The 26155-nt window shown below is 37.7% G+C and overlaps 2 protein-coding genes across 2 annotated transcripts; one reads left to right on the top strand and one right to left on the bottom strand.

The window, feature by feature from the left end:
* Positions 1-1357: 1357 nt before the first annotated feature.
* LOC126818139 (uncharacterized) lies at positions 1358-3270 on the bottom strand. Its single transcript, XM_050545356.1, has 2 exons — positions 3266-3270; positions 1358-1718 (listed from the first exon to the last, which is right to left on the bottom strand). Exons 1-2 carry the CDS (start codon positions 3268-3270, stop codon positions 1358-1360), a joined length of 366 nt encoding a protein of 121 aa, XP_050401313.1.
* Positions 3271-14775: 11505 nt separating this feature from the next.
* On the top strand, positions 14776-26084 carry LOC126818299 (apoptosis regulator BAX). Its single transcript, XM_050545640.2, has 4 exons — positions 14776-15406; positions 18025-18142; positions 21485-21712; positions 22586-26084. Exons 1-4 carry the CDS (start codon positions 15195-15197, stop codon positions 22688-22690), a joined length of 663 nt encoding a protein of 220 aa, XP_050401597.1. The 5' UTR covers positions 14776-15194; the 3' UTR covers positions 22691-26084.
* The last annotated feature ends 71 nt before the right edge of the window (positions 26085-26155 follow it).

Here is a 26155-nt window from a genome sequence, read left to right as displayed (position 1 = left end):
CAGCCCTTCGTTTAATCTGGGGTCTTTCCTAAAACTTTGGACAGTGATTTAAGGTATTAAAAACGGTGAAAGTATGTTCGTCTCCAAACAGTATTGTTTACATTGATAGCCTCGTTTGTCACGCAATTAGTTTTTCTGTAATATTTTATATGCACTGGTTAATTGGGCATAATAAAATACGGAGTCATGACGTAACGTTATGTAAACATATTTGGTCCAGTTTGAAGCTCTGTTTTAAGCGTAATGCTTTTGTAACGCAGTTAGCTATTGGTTGTTAATCGGACCATTGACCAGTCCTAATTTGGAACAGAAATTTGCTTCCTTTACAGCAGTGTTAAGTGGGATTAGGTATAATTAAACGAAACACTGTGAAGAGTATGCGATTATGAATGTAACATTAATTAGAACACCGCGGGTATTTAACAGTTTTTAAAATAATAAAAAAGATATAATTTTCAATATATATAGTATTTAATTCTTGCATAATACATCTGTAATAGTCACGTGATGGAGGAAATAAAAGGAAATGAAATGGGGTTTAATGTCCTACTGTTCTGCTCCTAACCTGGGCTAATAAAGACTGGCATACGCCATACAGTGTGCTATGAGGGAAATTTTGTCCGGGCAGCAGCACTATGGCCTACTCTTATATTTGGCAAGGGATCTTTTATGTGCACAGGGCCCCGGTTTTTCGTCCTATCCGAATGTCTAGACAGCTGTCCTTGTCAGGCCCTCCGTCCTGCACCACTGACAAGGGGAAACCACGTCGGAAAATCCCGATGAACTTTCAAGGCCAACGCAGGGATTGAACACGTGACATCCAGGATAGCGAGCCAGCGTCTTACCTACTTAGACACAAATGTGGGATCATCGCAAAATAAAACTACGGAAAAGACATAGACATTGCAACAAATATCAAATCAAATGAATGGATCCGAGATGTTAAACGCTCGTCCAGATTGTTGGTTTTTCTCAATCACAGAAGGACTAGTCACCTTCTTACCCATGCAATGATGACAGGAACAAAATAAACAAGTTATTCTCTATTGATGAGTCAAGTGTGTTATTTTGTGGTAATATTTTACACAGGTTTCTAGTAAATACATGACAGAATGATGTAAGCATAAAAACATGGCGATCAATACACTAGTACTTGATGAACTGATCTTACTTAACGTACTCACAAAACAGGTGGCTTTCATTTGGTTAAAGATACCACAGAGAGAGAGAGATATGAATTTAACGTTTAATCGACACAAACTAGTTCATTTCGTGACTAACATATGTTGCGTGTCTTTAGCTGTTGGGGGGGGGGACTGGAGAACCCGATGAAAGCCTACGAGAAATAGAAACAACGTCAATTAAAGATCTTTTGATCTACTGCACACGCGTTAAACCAATCGGCACCCCCACCACTACCGCCAGCACCCCCAACACTACCACCAGCATCCCCATCACTACCGCCAGCATCCCCACCACTACCGCAAGCACCCCCACCACTACCGCCAGCACCCCCACCACTACCCCCACCACTACCGCCAGCACCCCCACCACTACCGCCAGCATCCCCACCACTACCACCAGCACCCCCACTACCACCAGTACCCCTACCATTTCCACCAGCATCCCCACCACTACCACCAGCACCCCCACCACTACCGCCAGCACCCCCACCACTTCCGCCAGCACCCCCACCACTACCACCAGCACCCCCACCACTACCACCAGCACCCCCACAAGAAGGAAATGGGGTTGGAATTAATAATAATTCGATATTGTTTTATTTCAATTGTTACGAGTACAATGTTAGGAAGAGAATTTTGCACGTACAGTGGCGTTTCCGACAACACGTCATCGAATTCCAGCTGCCAAAGGATCATGTACGTGCACACCAACGAATGCATATGAGCCTCGATCGTTCGTCCCATCCGAATAACTATACATACTGTCTTTGTCAGCACCACAGGCGCCATCCATGACAACAGACCACCTGACAAATCCTGAAAGATGTCAGCACCCTACTGACCACTTGAACCGCCCCACCCATCCTCTTCAATACATAAGGGACATATAAAGAAACTTGTGTTGTGCCGTAACGGTGTTCAAGATAAGAGTACGAATAAAGGATCTTGTGCACGGCAACCTTCACCACTTTAGCAGAACTGGGTCGATGGTTTAGGATTTCTGTGGAGCCACGGTGGATAAGTAGGTAAAAAGCTGGTTCGCTATCCTGGGGGTCGCGTGTTCGATGCCTGCATTGGCCGAGGAAGTTCATCGGGATTTTCTGACGTGGTTTCCCCTTGTCAGTGGTGAATGACGGAGTCCCTGGCAAGGACAGCGGTCTAGTCGTTCAGATGGAGAGTCGTGTATACATTGGCGTGCGCGTAAAAGATCCCTTGACAGTTGGCATTCGATATAAGAGTAGGCCGTATAGTGCCGCTGTCCGGGCAAAATTTTCCGCATAGCACACTATGGTGTATGCCTGTCTTCATTATCCCAGTCGGAGCAGAACAGTAGGACGTTAAACCTCATTTACTGTCGTATTTCTGTAGCTGGGTGTAGAGCAGATCAGCGCATCTTTAAGATAGGTTGAAGGCTATCATACGGTTTGAGGCTACTGGGTTCTAGATCAAGGTATCTTTAAGATAATTTGTTTGTGTGTTGAAATGTTATTGGGTACATTGTATGATTAAGTAATTGAACCATTGTAGAATTCTAAGAATCGACCATTCAATTAGTTATTGGACACAAATAGACTTGTGAATAATTTAAATACATTGTTATCAATAAAATATTGAGTCATCCTCGAGTTTGCCACCAACATGCAGGGTCATCTTACACCAGCGGTTTTCAACCTTTTTTGCCAACGCCACACCTTTGAACACATGAAAAAATAGCGGCCCACCTGGCTAAATATATATGAAAAATATTTGAATTTTGCAAAACAAAAACATGGCAAGTCATCGACGACAGACTAGCCATAGAAACATAGTATGACTCAAACTAAATAAAGAAAAACACAGCTATGAACTTACTTTATTGCAGTGTTTTGAATTTCATCAGCCACATAGCTGGCTTCTGTAGTGAGAAATTTTCTGAGTGTGCCGTTTTAAAATTTCGCGGCACACTTAGGAATATCTCTTGGCATATTGGTTTAGAATCACCGCCTTACACTATAAACAAGCTGTTTAGTTGCAATATAAAATCAAATGGGGTTTAACGTTCTACTGTTCTGCTCCGACTGGGCTAATGTAGACGGGCTTACGTCATACACTAAAATGTATAGACCAATGGTTAGTGCTAAATGATAAGGCCAGCTCAATTTTTCGTCACCCTAACCCTGGACCTAGCCTCAATGCTTACCCTAACCCTAACCTACAACCTCGCCAACAATCACGTGCTCTAACCTTATTTACATCTCAACGACCTTGACAAAAATTGAGCTGGCCTTATCAAATAGATTTAACGTCCTACTGGGGTTTAACGTCCTACTGTTCTGCCCCTACTGGACGAATGAAGACTGACATGACATCGTATTTGCATGTTTGATATTTTATGGCATTTATTTATATATTCGACACATGCCATCATTTCATATAACCTATACCCCATATGGTCATTCATATAACCTATACTCCATGACGTCACTACACATAACTTACACTCCATGACATTATTTCACATAACCTATACTCCATGACGTCACTACACATAACTTACACTCCATGACATTATTTCACAAAACCTATACTCCATGACGTCATTATGCGATAAATAGTAACGCTTTTTTATAGTTCTTATTATGGTATAGTAACACTACATATAAGTTGCATTATTTGTTTTATGTCATGAACGAAAATAGATTTATGTATTTTTTTTAACCCTAGGTATAAACTCTGGAATCACATTTGTACATTTCTTTTATAGGATCATACCGGATGTGGAACACAAAAAATAGCGGAACTGATGTCAAAGCAGCAAATTCCCAACCATCCAAACGCATCATCCAGACCTGAAACAATATAGTCTCTAACTCTTCAACATTGAAAAGACGAATTTTTTGTCAATTTAAATCAAAATTGATGTTGTTATCTTACCGGGAAAAGATGGGCTTCTGATATCCAATATTTAAGACAAAATAAACATTTTATCATTGTGTACCATAATGCGTTTCAGTGCCATTTGTAACACTCGAAGAACGGGGCTAGACATATTCCACAAGTCAAGTCAAACGGTGATGCCATATTTTTATTTGGAGAGCATGCGCAATAAATACCACCCATTTGTGTGAATTTCTAGGTCCCAAATATTGGAGATTTAGCTCCTTTAAATAGCCTAGTTGGGATACTTAACATTTAATCTACCCAAACGATGTATTACACCATCCAATATAAATATATCAATTTAATGTGTCTTCCTTACAGCGGGGGGTTGGGGTATGGATGGTCGAATGGTTAGCACGTACGCGCTCTATCATAAGGCATGTCAATGAGTCAACTGGCGTGGTTTCGAATCCCCGGTTGTACGTGACAAGGAGTAGGGTCGCCTGCCCAACCTCGTGGGTTTTCTCAGGGTTCTCCGTTTTCCTCCCACTGCTAAAGACCCCTACGCGCAAGCGAATTATGGAAATAAAATTGAACCATATGTTAGTCCCGAAATGACCTAGTTTGTGTCGAGTGGACGTTAAACCCATTTCTCTCTCTCTCTCCCTCTCTCAGTGAATAAGACGCTGGCTCACTAAACAGGAGGTCTCCGGTTCGTTCCCGGTGTTGACCTGATCAGAAACAGTGCACGTAAAATAACCCTTGACAAAATTCGAAATAAGAATAGGCCGCAGTGTCGCTGACTGGGTAAGTCCCCCCCCCTCCCCCGTAGCACCTCATGCCCGTTTGCCCGTCCTCATTAATAGTAGGGCGTTAAACCCCATATAGGCCATAGGCCTACCACTCCCCGTGAAAACATCCCTTTATATATAGTTGTCGACAGCATATCTACCTGTTTAGTTTACTATAAACAAATTTTTATCTCCGACAATTCTTGCGGTTTGTATGTTGTCAAATCATACGTCATTATTAATTTACAATATACGATAAAAATATTATTGTATCTCCACTTGTCAAACCAGGAGGGAACCAAACAGACGATGACAAATGAAATAATTGCGCGATAAGTTAGGCTGTTACAGTTTATATATAGCTTGTATAAATATATCTATGTACCCAGGGCGTTGATTGGTTTAAATAAAAAAAAGTGGGAGGAGACTTAGTTATACATGTGATACAGTCAGATACTCGTGTCAATGATTATATTATCTTCTGTCTATTTCAAACATGGTGTACATATATAATTATATATCTTATCTCAAATTGTTGTGAAATAAATAGATAGAATTATTTATAAATATCATATCTGAAATTGTTTTGAAATAAATAGAGGTATTGAATCGTTAAGATATATTTAATATTAAACCAAGGGAAACTTACTGACGTTTATTGGAGAACAAGTTCAATGGCGCCCCCCCCCCCCCTCACTCCTATATAACAGTATAAAATATTCATGTGGTCATCTTTTTCTATAAAATGTGTTAATTTGAGATTTTTGTTAGTTGGGGTAATCTATATTATATACGGGTCCAGATATCTGCCCCCCCCCCCACCAAATATTTCTCGGAACACCCCCCCCCCCCACCAAATATTCATCATCCGCTACTGAGTAGATTACATACTGTACTATAGATAGCGGACAAAGTATCTGATTCCCGTTTGGATGACAATTTTATCACGTGATTTATGTTCAGAATCCCAACTACAGGAATCGTGGATTTCATGGACAAGGTTTGTCATTGAGTCAAGTAGTGTGATTTCGATTACTTGCGATAGATTTGATTGCTCGGGAAGAATAGACACACTCCCTCAAAAGCTCAAGTATCAGAAGTCAATCCAGCAATGGCCAGAGAGGGATTTCTCGGACCATTGCTTCAGGAATATGTGTTCTGCGTTGCATAAATTTGAAGATATGAAATGAAATGATGTAATTGATGTTTAATGGCACGCCGTCATCAACCGGGCGATAATACGCCAGACATAATTATTATATTAAAATCTTTTTACTTTTGTTGTAGGCTTCACGAGAAATTAGGTTACATATACAACTAGTCCGATCATTACTCCAGCACATATTCAACTTTAAATTATCTTAAGGCAAAGTCTTAAGCAAAGGAATAACTTATATTAACTATGCAACCCGCGATTACTTATGCATATTATGGACCGAGTTATTATTGTGTACACCTATAGCCCCCTTCCAAATTTCCATCACGTGCAGGGAAGGATAAAATTTGTATGCAGTTTATATTAATATCAAACTCTACAGCCCTTAAATATTCAACTCAGTTGGACACACAGTTGTGGTCTTGGATTCCATAAAAATAAAAGTTATATTCTACTGGGCCGAAACAACTTCCTTAATATCCAAGTAGGCCGAAACGACTCAAGCCAAACAAACGCCCCCTCCCTCTTCACCTCTTCCGGATAACTAGATCAAACATGGGTGATGTTCAGCAGCGTGATGTAAACAAACCAGGATTTTTCAAGAAAGAGAGGCTATATAGCTTGATCTCAAGTTGGTTCCCTCGTGTAAGAATGTAATGGGATGGCAATTCCAGGTATGTTACTAAGTTTTAGCCGTTTAAATTAAAAATTGAAGAAATGGCTACCAATTTTCGTGTCGTAGTGTCACCTGGAACAGACAGTAAGTAACTTTTGTGTCAGACGTTGAAAATTTGATATTTCCGAAGAATTCATATGACGCACAACGATGTATATATACCTATATCACGTGGTATACAGTATAATGACTATAATGTTATCTTGAACAAAACAGGAAGTTCACCGGAAAGATCGACGGGTTAAAAAAAAACATGCGTTTAATTTCGGGATTTTCTTATTTCTATATTTAGTAACATTTTTCCCTAAAATTATGACTCCGTCATCCAGGTGACACATGGCGTTATTTCAAGTTTGTGAAATCAGCTTTACGCCTGGTTGATCTCTGATTGTGTGATTACCTTGGTAAACTTCCTAATGCTGAATGACGTCATTGTGCAAGTCTGAACAGGTCATGTGAAAAGTTTTCTTGAAATCTGGCGGTAAACTTCAATAGTTTTTATCGCAGGTAAAACACAGGTGAGTATTTATATAGTAACTGATTACAGGTGAAAAACAGGTGATATTACGTCATACAGGTGTATGATCAGTGTAGATATTCCAGGCTGTTCTACGAAATAAAAATCCGGATTTACACATCGACACAAACTACAATAATGATGATCAAACACTGCTTATCTTCTGCACGTGAAAGACAAAGCACGTGGTTAGTTATAGGAGGTTAATGTTACTCCAATATCAACACCTAATCACTTTGCATAGTCACGGGGTTGAGGGTGGATGGTCGAATGGTTAGTGTGTGTGCGCTGTATCATAAGGTCTGTCATTGAGTCAACTGGTGTGGTTTCGATTCCTCCGGTTTACCCCCACTCCTACGCACACGCGAATTATCGAAATGAAAATGAACCATATGTTAGTCCCAAAATGACCTAGTTTGTGTCAAGTGGACGTTAAAACTCTCTCTCACACTCTCTCTCTCTCAATCTCGAATATCGTCTCTTTCTAGGTGAAATTTTATCGCCTTTATCATTTTCAATATTTATCAATGGAATATAGGTCTATATGTTATAAACAATGAAACGGTAGTTTTACACCTGATGTAATATAGGTCTATATACACCTGATGTATCGTGATAATTGTATCTATAAAATCAACATAAAATCAGTGATCCATCATAATACTATAACATAATATCACACACCAAATTTAACAACATATCACTTGGTTGGAGGCGTGTTTAATCACCCATCATAATCTAAACCCGATTCACCAACAAGATTAAATAGTTTAACATCCTACTGTTCTGCTCCTATACTGGGCTAATGAAGACGGGCATACGCCATACAGTGTACTATGAAGGAAATTTTGCCCGGGCAGCGGCACTATGACCCACTCATATCGAATTCCAACTGCCATGGGATCTTTTACGTGCACGACAATGTATACACGGGGCCTCGGTTTTTGGTACCATACCAACGACTAGACAGCTGTCCTTGTCAGGCCATCCGTTCTGTACCATTGACAAGGGGAAACCATGTCGGAAAATCCTGAGAAAGGGAGAGAGAGAGAGAGAGAGAGAGAGTTACCCTACATTTCAGATAATATCATCATTATATTTGTCAATACAATGAAGATGTAATGAAATAGGATTTAACATCCTTTTCTACTTCTTCATACATTGTGCTGTGAGGGGCATTTTGCCCCTACAGCGGCGCTGTGGCCTAAGCTTTTATCGAATTCCCCGACTGTCAAGAGAATAATATTACATGATAGTAATTTAAAATGGAGAGAGAGAGAGAGAGAGAGAGAGAGAGAGAGAGAGATATTATGATGATATTATTATATCTGAAATGTACCCCCCCCCCCCATCTCTCTCTCTCTCTTTCTCCCCTCTGACAATCATGTCGGCCGTTTGTATTGACACACCACCTGCTTTGACCTAATTTAAACTGTGACGTCATTTTACTTCCCCGTATAAAATAACCGGTTTATATATCAGGGTAAGCTGCCATGATATTTAATAATTAAACCATCATAATACCATAAACAATGTGGACAACAAGCTGTTAATTCTCATAATTATTTAATGGGACGAATCTTATATTAAGCCGTTAAAGGAATTCGGTCATGGAATTAATGATGTCACCGACCTTTGACATAGTGTCTCACTGACCAAGGGATCCAAGGGTTGGGTCGTACTTTCTGCTGAAAGGGTTCTTCGGTAGTTTCCAGTCCTCGTCGGTGGTGAAGGACAGAGGTCCTATCAAGGAATAACGTCTAGTCTTTCGGATCCGACGAAAAACCGAGGTCCCGTGTTTACAATTGACAATAGGTTGAAGATCTCATGACAGTTGGTATTCGAAATAAGTGCAAGCCATAGTACCGGTGTCCGGGCAAAATGTCTCACATATACATCGGTGTGCACGTAAAAGATCCTTTGGCAATTGGAATTCGATATAAGAGTAGTCCGTAGTGTCGCTGTCCGGGCAAAATGTCTCCCATAGTACACTTACACTACACGGAACATGCTCGTCTTCATTAGCCCGGTTGGTGCAGAAAAGCAAGACGTTAAACCCCATTTAACTTCCTTTTGTAATTTCTTATTTTTAAAATTACTGGGCATTATTAAATTTAGAAGACATGGCAAGGAGGAACACCGTCTAGTCCTTCGGATTGCACTAAAAACTGAGGCCCCGTATACACACTGAACACAACTGTCTCGGCAATGTTTCCCTCATAGAAAACGGTATGGCGTATGTCCGTTTTCAGAAGCCCACTTCATGTGGAAACGTTAAACCCCATTTAACTTCCTTTCAGTTCCTTTTCCAATTTCCTATTTTTAAAATTACTGAGCATTATTAAATTTGAACGGGTCTATATTAAAACAATCTAACCAATATTTATAGGGACAATTTAAAACCTGACATCAAAACATTTAAATTTAATTGATAGTATTATTACATCTGAGATCTATATCAGGTGATGAAATTAAATGAGGTTTAACGCCCTACTGTTCTGCATCCGAACTGGGCTAATGATGGCGGTCATACGCCATGCAGGAAATGTTGCCCGGAAATGTACATGGGACTGGAATTGAAATTTAAGATTTTGCTATAGAGGATGTTTATAAGAGTTGCGTCTTTAATAAACAATAGTAGTGGGTTAATCTCAAAATAACCCAGTGTCTAGTCCTTCAGGTGCAACGAAAACCAAGTTCCCATATAGGCCTTGACAGTTGGAATTTGAAAGGAGAGTAGGCCGTGGTGCAGCTATCCGGACAAAATTGCCCTCGTGGAGAAAAGTACGACGTTAAAAAACATTTAATTTCATTTCTCAAAATGACCTAGTTTGTGTCTAGTGGACGTTAAACCCCATATCTCTCTCTCTCCCTGTATTGATATATTTAGATTGAAGATTAACTGGGTTAAAAGATATTCAATTATTCATAATAAACGTTTATAGATATGGTATATAAAGGTGGTATATATGACAGTGTGGTATATTATAACAGCTATCGGGGTAATTAACGGTTCATCTAGAATCGATTACACCCAGCACGCCAGCTTCTATTCCCTGATGTCATATTACACACAGAATATTGGACAAATAAATGAAATGGGATTTAATGTCCTACTTTTCTATAAAGTCTAGTCGTTCAGGTGTGATGTAAAGCCGAGGTCTCGTGTACACATTGGCGTGCACGTAAAAGATCCCTTGACAGTTGGAATTCGATATGAGTTTAGTCTCATAGCACACTGTATGATGTATGCCCGTCTTCATTAGCCCAGTCGGAGCAGAACAGAGTTGGAGGCTAAAACCCCATTTCATTTCATTTTCTACTTTTCTGCACCAAATAGGATAATGAAAACGGGCACACACCAAGTAGTGTGGTATGATGGAATTTTTTGCCCCGGCAGTGGCGCTACGGCCCAATCGATTCCAACTGTCAAAGCTTCCTTTACGTGTACGCCAGTGTTTATACTGGACGTCGATTTTGCGCCCCATCCTACCGACTAGACACTGTCCGTACCAGTCTCCCCCTCCCCTCACTGACAACGGGAAACTGGGCCGGAAAATCCAGAATAATTTGTAATCGAATATTTCTTGATAAACGTACTTTAAATCGTACATGGTCTTGATTTTTATATTTAACTATGTTGAAACTATAATCAATTTTTATTTATATTTACCAGTATAAATTACTGGACCATGTTTAATATTTAACACGTTAACCAATTATACTGATCTAATAATATCACCAATATAAATTACTATACCATATAAATATCATTTAGATCACAGTATTGTTTTAAATATTTAACACGTTAAACGTTAATCAATTAGCCTACTGATATACATTTCAGAGAGTGAGAGGGTGAGGTTTAAAGTCCACTCAACATAAACTAGGTCATTTAGGGACTAACATATTGTTCAATTTTATTTCAATAATTCGCTTGCGCGTAGGGGTCTTTAGCAGTGGGAGGAAACCAGAGGACCCGGAGAAAACCCACGAGGATAGACAGGCGACCGTACTCTTTGTCACATACAATCAGGGAATCGAAACCACGCCAGTTGACTCAAAGACAGACCTTATGATACAACGCGCACACACTAACTATTCGGTCATCCAACCCCCCTGCTCAGTGAGTAAGACGTGTTCTGTCCCTGTGTTGGCCGAGAAAGCTCATGAAAATTTTCTCGAGTGGTTCCCCCTTGTCAGTCGTGTGGAACAAGGGGCCTTGCCTTGGACAACGTATAGTCCTTCGGATGAGACGACAATCCGAGGTCCCGTGTACATATTGGCGTGGACGTAAAAGATCCATATGAAATCGATACAAGAGTAGGTCGTAGGGCCGCTGCCCGGGCAACATTTCCCTCATAGGACACTGTGTAGCGTATGCCCGTCTTCATGATCCCAGTCGTTGCAGAACAGTAGGACGTTAAACCCCATTTGATTTGTTTAACTGATATAGATCCTAGATCTAATAATACTATCAATTAAATTTAAATGTTTTGATGTCAGGTTTTAAATCGTCCCTTTAAATATTGGTTAGATTGTTTTAATATAGACCCCTTTAAATTTAATAATACCCAGTAATTTTAAAAATAGGAAATTACAAAAGTTAAATGGGGTTGATAACGCCCTATACGTTTCCACATCAAGTGAGCTTCTGAAAATAGACATGTGCCATACAGTTTACTATATTTATATAATATGTATATGTTTGTCATTTTTACTATGTATATACACCCATTTTGCATTAATAATATATATATATACAAATTATTTAGGGAGAGGGGTTTTACATAGGGTAAGCCTGTTCCCCAATCCCATTCAGACATCCTGAATAAAAATACTGTTTAAAAAAAAAGAAGTTTACTATGAGGGAAACATTGCCGAGACAGTAGCGTTCAGTGTGTATAGTAGCGTTTAGTGTGTTCAGTCCGAAGGACTAGACGGTGTTCCTCCTCCTTGCCATATCTTCTATCCTGCACCATATGTATACGGGGCCTCGGTTTTTAGTCCAATCCGAAGGACTAGACGGTGTTCCTCCTCCTTGCCATATCTTCTATCATTCACTGACAAGCCCGATGGTCAGTGAACCAGCGACTCACAATTCACTGGCTACCAATTTAAAAATGACGAAGAATAATATATGTTTTAAGATTTAAACGTAAAAGGTCCTACCTAGATCAATAGATATTTAACTGGAGCTTGTCCCATCACTAATCGATCGATACAAGATCAATATAAATCATTATTGTATTGTACCGCGAATCAGACGAAAAACCGAGTTACTGTGTATAGCAATGGCAGCACCTTCACGATCCCATGACAGTCGAAAATCGAAATAATCGTAGGCCGCAATCAGGGAGAAATTTCTCTAATAGCACATTGCATGGCATATTCCCGTCTTCCTGACAAGGACAGCTGTCTAGTTGTTCGGATGGGACGAAAAACCGAGATCAGTTGTACACATTGGCGTGCACGTAAAAGATCCCTTGACAGTTGGAATTCGATATAAGAGTAGACCACAGTGCCGCTGTCCGGGCAAAATACCTTAGTAGCACACTGTATGGCGTATGCCCGTCCTCATTAGCCCAGTCGGAGCACAACAGTAGGGCGTTAAAACCCATTTCATTTTCCCCCGTCTTCATTATGCCTATTAGGTCTAGCAGAGTTACTTTACGCCCCATTTCATTTCCACTCACAGGAGTTAAATACCATTATCTTCCGTCATCAGTGAACGAACAGTAAGTCATCCCTTAATAGGTTAATACCTTTAGGTTAAATAGCATGCAAACTACCTAGTTATCTCACACGTCAAGTACTCGTAGGCTAGTTAGTTATAGTCAATGAATGAGGAATAAAAAAGATATCTTTCCCAGCAGGTGCTTGATAAACATTAGAAAATACCGACACGTAATAAACAATGTTTTAATTCTGTGTATTTTAAGTTAAATTACTCAACGTCGTTTAAACAAAATAATATATCAAGTCCCCTTTCTATTAATAGAAATAGGTGATGTAATGTAGAAATAGTGATAACAGGCCTTGTTTTTAAACAGGTAGATGTCAGTAAGACATAATATTAACTTAAGGTAATCACTTTTATTAATATACAATAATTCACGGGGATTATCTCCTCCACGTGTCAGGTGATAGTTATATCGGATGATAGCCAACTCGGAATTCCTCAATGGCCTGGATATTCCTGTATAATTAGTGTCATTTAACGCGGGAAACAATGGACCAATAATTCCCCAAATATTTAAATAGTTATCCCCCCAAAAAATGTAAGCGTTTAAACCTAATTACGTATATTTAAAGACACATTATGTAAGATTTAGATAAAGAACTGGCAATTTCCGCTATAATAGTTCAATAATAGATAATGGAAAATTAATATATTGATAATTTCAGTTAAATTACTTTAAAAGAGAGAGAGAAATGGGGTTTAACGTCCACTCGACCCAGACTAGGTCATTTCGGGACTAACATATGGTTTAATTTTATTTACATAATTCGCTTGCGCGTAGGGGTCTTTAGCAGTCGGAGGAACCCGGAGGACCCGGAGAAAACCCACGAGGTTGGACAGGCGACCCTACTCCTTGCCACGTACAACCGGGGGTTAAATTACTTTATGCTAAGTTATGAGTATTTGAAGTTTTCACAATAGTGTTTTGCTTTTCAAGTACCATCACTGTGAAAAGTCTGAATTATCCCATTTTAAATCATTAAATCCGATAGTCTAGAGAGCTGTACTTGTGAATAAATGTCTAAATAATAATTTATATAGCAAGTGAAGCCAGAGAGAAAGATAGACACCAGGTAGGTTTACCTGTGACATAATAATTATATGTTTTGCGCTATACAAATTCTGTGCACATTAACTGATTAATACACTACTGCGCGAACAATATCCCCTCGATCCTTGAAGTGCATGCTGCCCGAGCAAAATCCACCCATTCTCGGCACTGCGTGCATAATCAAAAACGTTAGTCTATTTTTCTCTGAACTAGAACATTGGTAGTTTAAAGTACTGCTACGCGGGCGAAATCCCCTCCCCTCGGCACTGCGTGCATAATCAAAAACGTTATAAGTCTATTTTTCTCTGAATTCGAAGATTAGTAGTTTGAAGTACTGCTGCGCGGGCGAAATCCCCTCATCCTCAGAAATGCGCGAGTAACCAAAGACAAATTAACCGCTAGCCTTTATTTTCTGCCTAATATCAAGGGTGGGGCGAGCGATATTAGTAACTAATAATTTTCATCTATTAACGATGATGAGATAAGCTTGAAGTTGAATCAATAGAAAACTTGTTATTTATTATGACGACCTGAGGCCCTGGTTGAAGGTGATTTAACTCTATTATATAACAGTTTATTGATTGCCCACTCTCGTCGTATTAACATTCTAATAGACTCGTGTAATACCTCTATATAACCTTGCCGTAATACCCGCGGCAAATCCCTGCAACAATACCCATACAACTTCATGAATAAGCTCCATTTTAAGGATATTGATGCGCGCGCATGTACCCTGACGTCAGCTAGGTTATAGGTAAAATTATAAATATAGCGCGTGCAAGGTGTGATTTATAATAATACAAGCACGTGTTGTGTGTAGATATTGTATATATATATATATAAACACACGCTTAGTATACTACAAGTCATAAGTAATTGAAGCTTTGAAAGACAAACATTAACGATTGCTTTTTTTGAAGAGATACGCGACCTACTTAGGAATATTAGTGTGGATAAAAGTTTTATGATAGTTGACTGTGAACTATAAACCTGTATTTTACCTGTGTTTTACCTGTATTTTCACCTGTACGATCAACAAATCTTAAACAATGTGATTTTACTTTAAAACGATTGTAGATTTATTGTTTCGTCATTGTGGTTCAACTTGAATCAAAGTGATTTAAAGACAAGGAAACATTATTTTGAAAAGAACAACTTCGACTTTTTTTTTACAGATTTCTTGATATATTCAATCAGGATTAATTTAAAGACTTCAAATGGAGACGGCTATACAATATCCAGCTAGTTTTTGTTCGAGACGAAGGAGAAGTAGAACCTTACCACCATTGATTATGCCCCCGACACAGAATGTTGAATTTCCCCAGGATTACGACGATGTTGTTGAAGAAGGGAAATTATTATTTAATCGTTTTGTTCTTGACCGACTTGAACAAGAACATCCTGGTGACGCAACAGCAATAGCAATACCGTAAGTGTTTTTAAAAAATATCTTCTAACAATATAAGATGTAATGAAATAGAATTTAACTTCCTTTTCTGCTTCTTAATGCAGTATGCACACAGTGTGATGTGAGAGTAATTTTGCCCGGGCAGCGGCGCTATGACCTAATCTTTTATCGAATTCAAATTGTCATGGGCTGTTTTACGTGCACGCCAAAGTGTAAATTTTAAAAAAGAGAGTAACACTCCATGATATTCATTTAAACATCATAGTCTCGATTATCCATTTTTAATTAAAATCGTTAAATCGTGAAGGAAAGAGAGAGAGAGAGAGAGAGAGAGAAATGGGGTTTAACGTCCATTCGACGAAGTCATTTCGGGACTAACATCTGGTTTAATTTTATTTCAATAATTCGCTTGCGCGTTGGGGTCTTTAGCAGTGGGGGAGAACCGGAGGACCGGGAGAAAACCCACGAGGTTGGACAGGCGACCCTACTCCTTGTCACGTACAACCAGGGAATTGAAACCACGCCAGTTGACTCAATGACAGGCCTTATGATACAGCGCGCACGTGCTAACCATTCGGCCATCCAAACCCCCTTTAAAAATGGAACGCAAGGTACAATTTTATGGATACATAATTAGCGAATTTCCCCTCGTCTTTATCCAGCGAACTTAGCAAATTATATACTTGGGAACATCAAAAATTATAAGTTTGGCAGTACAAGCTATATGTCACCTTCTAAACATGATATTAGGCAAGCATAGCCTGCCTCCTGCACGACAATCGTTACTGTGAATATTCTATAGCATCATTAGTTGGCACTACATGTACCCGGATATTAAAATAACTTAGTCTTTTATGTTCAGTAAACAGTGACGATTATATCTTAGTCTTTTATGTTCAGTCAACTGTAACTTTTATATCTTAGAAGTAGAAAATGATAATAGACAAATAATAGAAAAGGTGGGAGGAGGGGGCGAGGGTTGATAATTATAAATAAATACTTTGGTTGTGAATATTGTAGCGGATCTTAGATCTATGTTTATATTTTCTAAGAAAGGGGTGGGAGTGCGCGTTGTATCATAAGGTCTGTCATTGAGTCAACTGGCATGGTTTCGATTCCCCGGTTGAAGGTGACAAGGAGTAGGGTGGCCTGTCTGACCTCATGGCTTTTCTCCGGGTCCCCCGGTTTCATCCCACTGCTAAAGTCCCCTTGTACGTGACAAGGAGTACGGTCGCCTGTCTAACCTCGTGGGTTTTCTCCGGACCCTCCAGTTTCACCCCAATAAAATTGAACCTTTGGACATTAAACCCCATTTCTCTCCCTTTCTCTCTTTCTAAGAAATATATGAGTTAGTTAGGAGAGGTTTTAAACAAGATAATAATCTTTATCGAAACAGGATTCTAAGAATTACATATTTGAACGGGTCATGACATTGATAATCAAATTCCGAAAAGCCTTTATTAAATATTACACCTTGTTCTCTCTCGATTAAACATGATTTGTCAATAGAATTATACTGTGTGCAAAATGGGGAATATAATCTATCTGTTCGTCGCTAAGATACATGCGTTCTAATTCATTTACTAAAACCCTGTTTCATTTTATTGAACATTGTTAATTTGATCAGAAATACATACATTAGTTTTTATTGTCTACGGTTACCCCCCTCTCTCTCTCTCTCTCTCTCTCTCTCATGTCGAATTGATGGTGAATGTTATTTAAGGTGAAGGTATTTGAACTATTATATAAGAAATAGACTAATATATATAAGTTTACCTATATATATATAGTTGAACTATACCTCAGTCGGGTTATAATAATATGACCAGTAATACATCTTATATAACCTATACTCCAGTCTATAATTATTACTAAAACAGTTTCACTGTCTCTAAATTATCCGTTATATAGTTTAACATGTTATAGCTATAATTTCTACTGATAGAAATGAAATAAGGTTTAACGTCCTACTGTTCTACTTCGACTGGGCTAACAAAGACGCCATACAATGTGCTAAGAAGGAAATTGTGACACAGTCCACTCTTTGAACTCCAACTTCCCCGTTACGGCCTATATTTATGAAATGAAATGGGTTTAACGTCTTACTGTTCTGCTCTGACTGGGTTAATGCAGACGGGCATATGCCATACAGAGAAAAAATTTGCCCGCACAGCGGTGTCACGGCCTACATTTAAATCGAGTTCCCACTGCTAATTAGGGAGCTATTAAATACGTGCACCCTAATGTGGTATGGGTATTGCTATATTATACAATATTACAGAATGACCTTTTTTCTTTTAATTGCATATTTTTATCTTGTCATTTAATCCCTCCCCTTAATTCTACACTTCTCTTTTAATTCTGCCTCTTAATTCTACACTTCTCTCTTAAATCTGCCCCTTAATTCTACCTTCTCTTTTAATTCTACCTCTTAATTCTACCCTTCTCTTTTAATCCCCTCCTTAATTCTACCCTTCTCTTTTAATTCTGCCACTTAATTCTACCCTTCTCTCTTAATTCTGCTTTACTTCGAAGTCCAATGTATATGTTTTAATGCTTACGCGGAATAAGAGAATAAACCAGAAATACTCGGGGTAATCTTTACATATTATTATTATTTTTATTATTTTGTATTTCAGGGTATCGAGCGATTATAAGAATCCAATGTGGGCAAAGGCTGGCCGAGAATTGAGATTCATGGCGGACGAATTCGCGAGATCGTCGCGACGGAATGACGTCAAACGAAAGGCACAAGAGGTAGATATATTATTCCGTGAGTTACTTTGATAAATAATTTTATATATAAGATTGGATGAATTATATACGGTCTGTTATCACCATGGTAACAATAAGATAGATACGGTGCTGTTTCTGACGTACGCGTCAATCATATATACTAATTAATAAATAAAATATATACTGCCTCTAATGATGTATTACAGTTATTAACCTCCACTATATTCACAAAATAAATGCAAAAATTGTATGGGGAAATGAAAATTACAAAAAGGTTTGATGCTTGTGCATAGGTTGTATTTGTAAGAAAGCGAATTTTATTTTTGAAACCTGTACTCAAGAAACCTAATCAGACCTACTAATAATACAAAATAAAAGAAAAATAAATAAATAAATAAATAAATAAATAAAATAAATAACAAAAAAAAAAAATAAAAAAGATATACAACACGAAAGCAATAAATCATAGATTTTATATTTGTAAATATGAACTCATTGTACAGTATCGATTTATAACAATTTCAACTATTATTCAAGAGTGCATGGCTTTACAATCGAGCTGGCATTTCGCCAGTTTCACTCTAATAGGGTATATTAAATCAGCACTGCCTTGGTTAAATTATCTCGTCGACTAATTTTATCCCGATACTCGATATAGCGGTAGAAATATGATATTTATTGCATAAAAACTCCCCATGGGGAGTAGTATACAAAACATATGAATTACAACACACATACACACGTATTGAAATATAAACGAGATATAAATATATACTATAAAGTTTTGAAATATAAGATATAATAGTCCTATATAATATGTCATTATTTATAGGTAAGATATTGTTCGAGTTGTGTGACAAATGACGTATATGTTTTACATGACGTATAATATACAAAGGTGTGTATATATAGTAGTGTTGGCCTTTCTTCACAGTTTTAATTAGTAATGTTGGTCTTATTGTAGAGGTTTTAATTAGTAATTTTGGTCTTATTGTACAGAGTTTAATTTGTAAAGGATACCAAAATAAATCTGTTGTAACTATTAGCTGTGTATATAAAAACATATAATTGCTTTTGTTTACGTAGTTTTAATAAATATACAAATTATTTCAAGGTTTTCTTATATATAAATAATATTATTACTATACTTTTAATAACTAAGTACATAGTTTTGTAAGACATAATAATATTATTAACTAAGTACATAATATTTTTTTTTAGAACTTCTTGTTGTTGCTTGTTTGTTTTGTTTTTAATTATTTATTAGATATAGGCCTAGGCCAAGGCCTATTTTATTAAATATATATTTCTACGGTTATAGGTAAATATTTCTATGTAGATAAATTTCTATGCTCAAATACACGTAAGTACGATAAAATGCTCAAAGTACGATAAAAATTAACTATTCTTACGCAGTCGAAATGTTTTCTAAATGTAGAATCTTATTTATATAAATAAACCAGAGGTTTTTTCCAAGACGGTTTCAAAATTATTCTTTTGAAAGAAAATGGTCGTCAATGACGTCAAATCCACGGGATATGACGTACCCATAATATATATATATATATAGTGTCACCCGATTCATTCTTTAAAATATACCCTTACTCAATAAAATCTTTACAAAAAATAAAAATAAAAAAATAAGTCGCAATTCGCAATTTCTTCATTTACCGGTAATAACTGTTTTTCTTTTTAGGGGTCGCGGTTAAAAGAAATATCTTTTTATGCGAAGACGGACATGGAAATTATATTTGTTCCGTATATGAAAATAAATCCGTTGTCAATGTACACCAGTATCATATCCTGTTAGGGCTCCTAATTTAAAACATTACAAAATTTTTGAAAATGCGTAGAAGTTTTTACAAAGTACCTTTATTTAAATTGTGTATTTTGCGATAGACTACATGTAAAGATATGTACAGTGTGTATGGCTAAATCTATTTGTTAAGGCCAGCTCAATTTTTGTCAAGGTCGTTGATATGTAAATAAGGTTAGGGCACGTGATTGTTGACGACATTGTAGGTTAGGGTTAGAGTAAGCATCAGGGCTAGATCCAGGGTTAGGGCTAGGGCTGGGATTACATGTCTTGACCTATGACCAAAAAAATGAAATGAAATGAAATGAAATGGAGTTTAACGTCCTACTGTTCTGCTCCTAACCCGGGATAATGAAGACGGGATACGCCATACAGTGTGCTATGAGGGAAATTTTGCCCGGACAGCGGCACTACGGCCTACTCTTATATCGAATTCCAACTGCCAAGGGATCTTTTACGTGCACGCCAATGTGTACACGGGACCTCGGTTTTTCGTCCCATCCGAACGACTAGACAGCTTTCCTTGTCAGTCCCAAAAAAATGAGCTGGCCTTATCATTTAGCATTAACCCATGTGTGTACGCGAGTCTGTATAAATTAGTCACAATGAGTAAACAAAACGCGCCGTAAATTGATGTGTAGCCTACTCGTCATGTTTTTAATACTGTTCAATATTATTACTTATATTTACATATCATATATATTATGACCATATATAGACATAAACTTATCGATAACGTGCACCTGTCAAACTACATCATCTTGATCAGTTTCCACACCGATATCGCCAGGGTCGTAGATAACGTCAGCCATATAAATAGAACAATTAATCATCAGCATTAAATAGTAATAAAGATAACACAAGCTATAGATCAGATTGTCATGACGGTAGAACATTCGGATAACTTCTATTGTTACTATGTAATCATACGCAAGGCTTATATAGTCATAATGATGCACTGTAATTGTATCGACTTATTCGCCCTTTTTAATTTCTTTGTTTTAATATATACATTTAATAAACTAATTAATATAAAGCCAAGACCCTTCAACTTTTTATATTTTAATTTTATTATTATTTTATGTTTTACATTTATCTGACAATTAAATGTGTGGATCTAGAATTTAGGGAACTGGGTGATGGGGTGGGGTGGGATGTGTTGGGGCAGGGACAAATTTTAATCAGAAATCACCTTCTATTATTACATTCAAATCACATTTGAAAACTCATTTATTCAAACAGGCTTTTTACTGATTTATGTGTAGTTAATTTTATTTATATCATTTTACATTGTCTTTCTCTTTTTACGGTTTTTAGGAACTGTTTTTTTTATTATTATTATTATTTGTTATAACTTTTCGTTTTTTATCATAAATTGTATTTTTACTTTGTTATTGTTAAGCGCCTCTGAAAACTTCGGTGAAAGATACGCTATATAAATGTATTATTAAATAATAATAATTCCCCAGAAGCACCCCTATGTATGCGTACCCCAGTGCTTCCTCTGAGGTCCTTGTCTATATAGGTATTATCATTATATATTTCAGGTGAGCGTTAATAATATTACATACGAACAATTTAAAGATTTATTAGCCGAGTTATTTTGCCAAGGACACATAACAAAAGAACGTATAATGGTTTTATTTTTCTTCTGTTCTGACGTAGCTGTGAGAACTTTTTCATCGAGTGTAGATTTATGTAAAAAGTTTATAAACTGGTCATTGTCGTTTATTACAAGAAATGTTTGTCGATGGGTGCGAGATCGTGGTGGATGGGTAAGTTTAGATTTTTAAAAAATTTTCATGAATAAAAAGTAACAAAATGACTGCATCCTCCTGGGGCAGATATGAGGGTGGGGTGGTGGTGCGGTACTACCCCTTTCCCTAGCAATAGATAGAGATTGGGTTTTAACGTCCACACATCATAACTATATCATTTCGTATGGTACCCTTATTAAATTCAATAATTTACTCGTGTGCATATTAAGACCGCAGCAGAGACGGTTTTCAGCCGATCCTTGTAACACTGAACTATTGTGATGTGGAACTCAAAACACTTGATTAGACCAGAAAGAAGGGCCTAACAAGGACAGCTGTCTAGTCGTTCGGATGGCACGAAAAATCGAGGTCCCGTGTATACATTGACGTGCACTTAAAAGATCCCTTGGCAGTAAGAAGTCGATATAAGAGTAGGCCATAGTGCCGCTGCCCAGGCACGATTTTCCTTATAGCACACTGTCTTAATTAGCCCAGTTGGACCAGAACAGTAGGACGTTAAACCCCATTTCATTTCATTTACTTGATTAGACGGCTCGGCCCTCAAACTCGAGAATATTTGACATTAGTTTACAACTTATAATATTATAGTAATGGAGGAAGACCGCATCACACACAATCCATTGGAAACATAGAAGACCAACCCGCGTACACGACACGTCACAAACAGGCATGTTTCGGAGATGGAGATTTCAAGAGCCCACTGCGCTTTTCAGTCCAAGTTGTGCAGACTTCACTCAAAATGAAATCAAACCAAAAACACGGGAGACAACCTATAAATAGAAACACGTAAAGAGGAGAATTTGTCAATTTCCGTGTTTATTTCGTCTTCCAAATTTATTTTAATCTATTTCTATGTCTTTATATTTGCAGGAAGATGTACTTGTGATTGACCACATTCTCACTGTTCCTAAACCAATTATCGTCCTTGGAGCTTTTGTTTTCATATTTTTCGCTGTGAAGTATTACAGATCTTAAAGACCTAAATCGGGCGATTAACGTACACACGTTTACAACACAAACCAAATCAAACGCTAGATCAGCAGCTGGGGACTTGGTCCCCCAAATTTTAATCTGATCTCAAGTCACGGGGGAGGAAATGTACAAGGGGCACACATGTGAAGACGACGCCACTACGGGGATATAGGAACCGGTACTTGGATGGAGTTGCTCTCTAGTAAAAATCTCTCAAATATTCTTCTATTTGACAATTTGACATAATTGTCGGAGATTTCCAACACATTTCCGTGACTTGTCGTAGACGCAGTTGTAACAGAAGGGTTGCGTTTATCGCAAACGCACATCAAAGAACTGCAAGGAGTATCATATACTATATGTACTTTGCATTATGGACGTCTTTGTTATTTCTGTAGTCCGCAAGATGTCGTTTTGTTTTAAGGAATTCGGCAATTGAATTTTTGTACTTAAACATATAACTTTGAAATAATGGTGTTCAAATGTTGTGTGAAGATGGAAAGACGGGATGGTTGTGAAGAAGGTTTTGTGAAATTTTGCCTAATATCTGAAGATATATTATAAAAAATATAACTTTATTAATTTTAATAAGAAAATTAAAAACAATTTGACCAGGGGAACCCGAGGTTCGGACAGGGTTGGCCTGATTATTTTGATAAGAAACTTAAAAAACAATTAGCCCAAGGGCACCCGAGGTTCGGACAGATGGTCTTCTTAATTTGATAAGAAAATTAAAAAGCGCTTTGACCAGAGGCACCCGAGGTTCGGAATGGTTGGCCTGATTATTTTTTGTATTTACATCAGGGCCCTTATTCACGAAAACTTAAACTAAGATACAATCGAAATTTTAAGAAATACTGCAATTCGATTAGCTGACCAGTAAAATCAATCTGAATATATCCAATGAAGTTGCAGTATTTCTTAAAATTTCGGTTGTAACTTAGTTTAAGTTTTCGTGAATAAAGGCCCTGATGTTAGAACTATACACGTGTGTGAAAATAGGCTAGTGATAAATGATAAGGCCAGCTCAAGATTTCGTCATAGGTCACGAGATGTAAACAGGGCTAGCGCTAATCCCAACCCTAACCCTAACCCTGGACCTAGCCCCAATGCTTACCCTAACCCTAACCTACAATCTCGCCAACAATACACTTTCTTAGTCTCAGTAGCCTATAAACAAACGGTCGACCTCCGGGTCGTGTCCTGCATCTGGTAGGCCTGCACTAGGCTTTGGCTGATCACTGATATTTCCGTGCTTTTATATAACCGCCATGAGAAATCCCAAAATATGAATTATTTTTCTTATGACCGAAAATATATATAAATACATGTATAATATGGACCAAGGTTGTATAGCGTCGTATAGATGACGATCCTTTAAAAGGAGACTGGACAGTATTGTCTATATAGTAAATAGGATTTTTGTATTAATTAAGTAAGACTTGATAATAGAGATTTCATGTCACCGCTGTCTCCCGATTGTATTATTTAATGATCATGAAATGGTCGACCTGTGTTCATGTTTTATTATTTCATTGTTTATCTATCTTGTATTCTAATGAATGACATAGGCGTACGAGCTGGGGGGGGGCTTGGGGGCGCCGCCCGCCCATTTTGGGCACCAAATGCTGGGGAAATTTGGGCACACAATTGTATTTTGTAAAAGTTGTATAAAAAAAGATATTGTGTTCTTGAATGTGTCCAATTTAACAGCGAATTTATTATTATTATGTAACATACTAAGAACCTAACTACATTTTTGGGCACCAACCCCCCCCCCCCCCGTCAAAATTTCCCCCTACGCCTATGATGAGTGATAGAAGGCAGAATATCTTAGTTTCATGAATTATGTGTCACTTTACCAGAGTTTGTTTGAAGGGACGCGGAAATGCCGCTCTGCAGGACATAATGAATTCATCCATGACAACATGCCCGTCTTCATTAGCCCGGTTGGTGCACACAGGGAGGACGTTAAACCCCGTTTCATTTCGTCATTAAAAGAACATACGGCTCTTATTAGATGGAAATGAAGCGCTGAATTTGACAATCTGATGATGTACTGACATTAACGGAGCAAGCTTTTCTACATTGGGTTTTCTTTTGGTAGGCTTAGCCTATCTATTAATTTTAGTTTAATTTTGGGCTTCAAAATTTACACTCAAAGTGCTGTAAAGTAATCAATACGTTGCGATTAGTAGAATCTTATAGACAGTGTGTCTAGTCCTTCGGCGGGTCTCCAACTTAAGCCAACCTCACTACCCAAAAAAGGTGCTACTATGGGCAGTCTGCGCGGGAAAATTGTAGTAAAACCCATGCGTGATACTTACACGTCATTTGCGTGGCGTGTGTTCGACACAGTAGAAGATCGCAGCCTTGCTGTAGAGACTTTTGGCCGTGCATAAAATTTTTACTTGTTTTCTTGCGACTGGTCTGCGAGCTACCAAACCCTACGATCCGTGCGTGTCCTACAAACAAACAGTGGTAAAGTGTATGGTTTTGTCTGCGATATTATAAGAGACGGTACTATATAATTACCACTATGTTTCTAGTCCACTAAATAAAGAAAGAGAGAGAGAGAGAGAGAGAGAGAGAGAGAGAGAGAGGGGGGGACAAGTAACCGTAGACAATAAAAACTAATGTATAGGCCTATGTATTTCTGATCAAAATAACAATGTTCAATAAAATGAAACGGGGTTTTAGGAAATGAATTAGAACGCATGTATCTTAGCGACGAACAGACAGATTATATATATTCCCCATTATGCACACAGTATAATTCTATTGGCAAATCATGTTTAATCGATAATCATTTTATTAACGACCGACGAATTTTTACATTTTGAAAAATTGAACAATAAACAATCTGATTAAAAGTAACATCTATTATTTCGTTTCGGTTTCTTTAATACTTTCTATGGCCTCCACTACCCGAAGATCTGACCGGTTGTAGTGGAAGGTCGCGTCGGGGTCATACGAGCGGCTTTTGGCCCTATGATGTCAGACATTTGATTAACCAATCAGCGTTGATGTTTCTAGTGGAATACCCACAATTCCGTGCAGCGCACGCCAAGAACTCGCTGCAACAATCCGTTTCATTGGCTAATCCCTCACATCAACCAGGCGCAGGTTATACAACTGTTGTAGTAAAGACAAGTAAACGAAATTTTGAACTTTAAAAAACGAAACGAAATAGGATCTGTGTTTCAATCAGATTGCTAATCATATCGATCTCAAGACTTGTGATATTTATATTAAATATTATTATGTTTTTCATAAAATGTATTTTATGTTGTTTTTTTGTGTGTTCATATTTGTTTATTTATTCGCTGCTTTTTGTGGGTTTTTTGTAAGCCTAAGAATTGGGTATGACTATATGTATATGTATGACTTTGTATAATAAAAAATAAAATGTTTACAAATTAAAAAAGATCCGAGAATTTAGTTGAGTCACCCATCATAACCTGCCCC

Source organism: Patella vulgata, chromosome 4 (genome assembly GCF_932274485.2).
Source record: "Patella vulgata chromosome 4, xgPatVulg1.2, whole genome shotgun sequence".
In the NCBI taxonomy this organism is placed as follows: Eukaryota; Metazoa; Mollusca; class Gastropoda; family Patellidae; genus Patella; species Patella vulgata.
Note: the sequence above shows the minus strand (reverse complement) of the source record. Positions and strands in the feature narration are given on the sequence as shown.

What these genes read in the sequence shown, in the direction of transcription:
- LOC126818299 (XM_050545640.2), top strand. Translation starts at nt 15,195, where the DNA reads ATGGAGACGGCTATACAATATCCAGCTAGTTTTTGTTCGAGACGAAGG. An exon ending in TCAAACGAAAGGCACAAGAG is followed by an intron (nt 18,143 to 21,484) that starts GTAGATATATTA and finishes TATATATTTCAG; the next exon opens with GTGAGCGTTAATAATATTAC. An exon ending in TGCGAGATCGTGGTGGATGG is followed by an intron (nt 21,713 to 22,585) that starts GTAAGTTTAGAT and finishes TTATATTTGCAG; the next exon opens with GAAGATGTACTTGTGATTGA.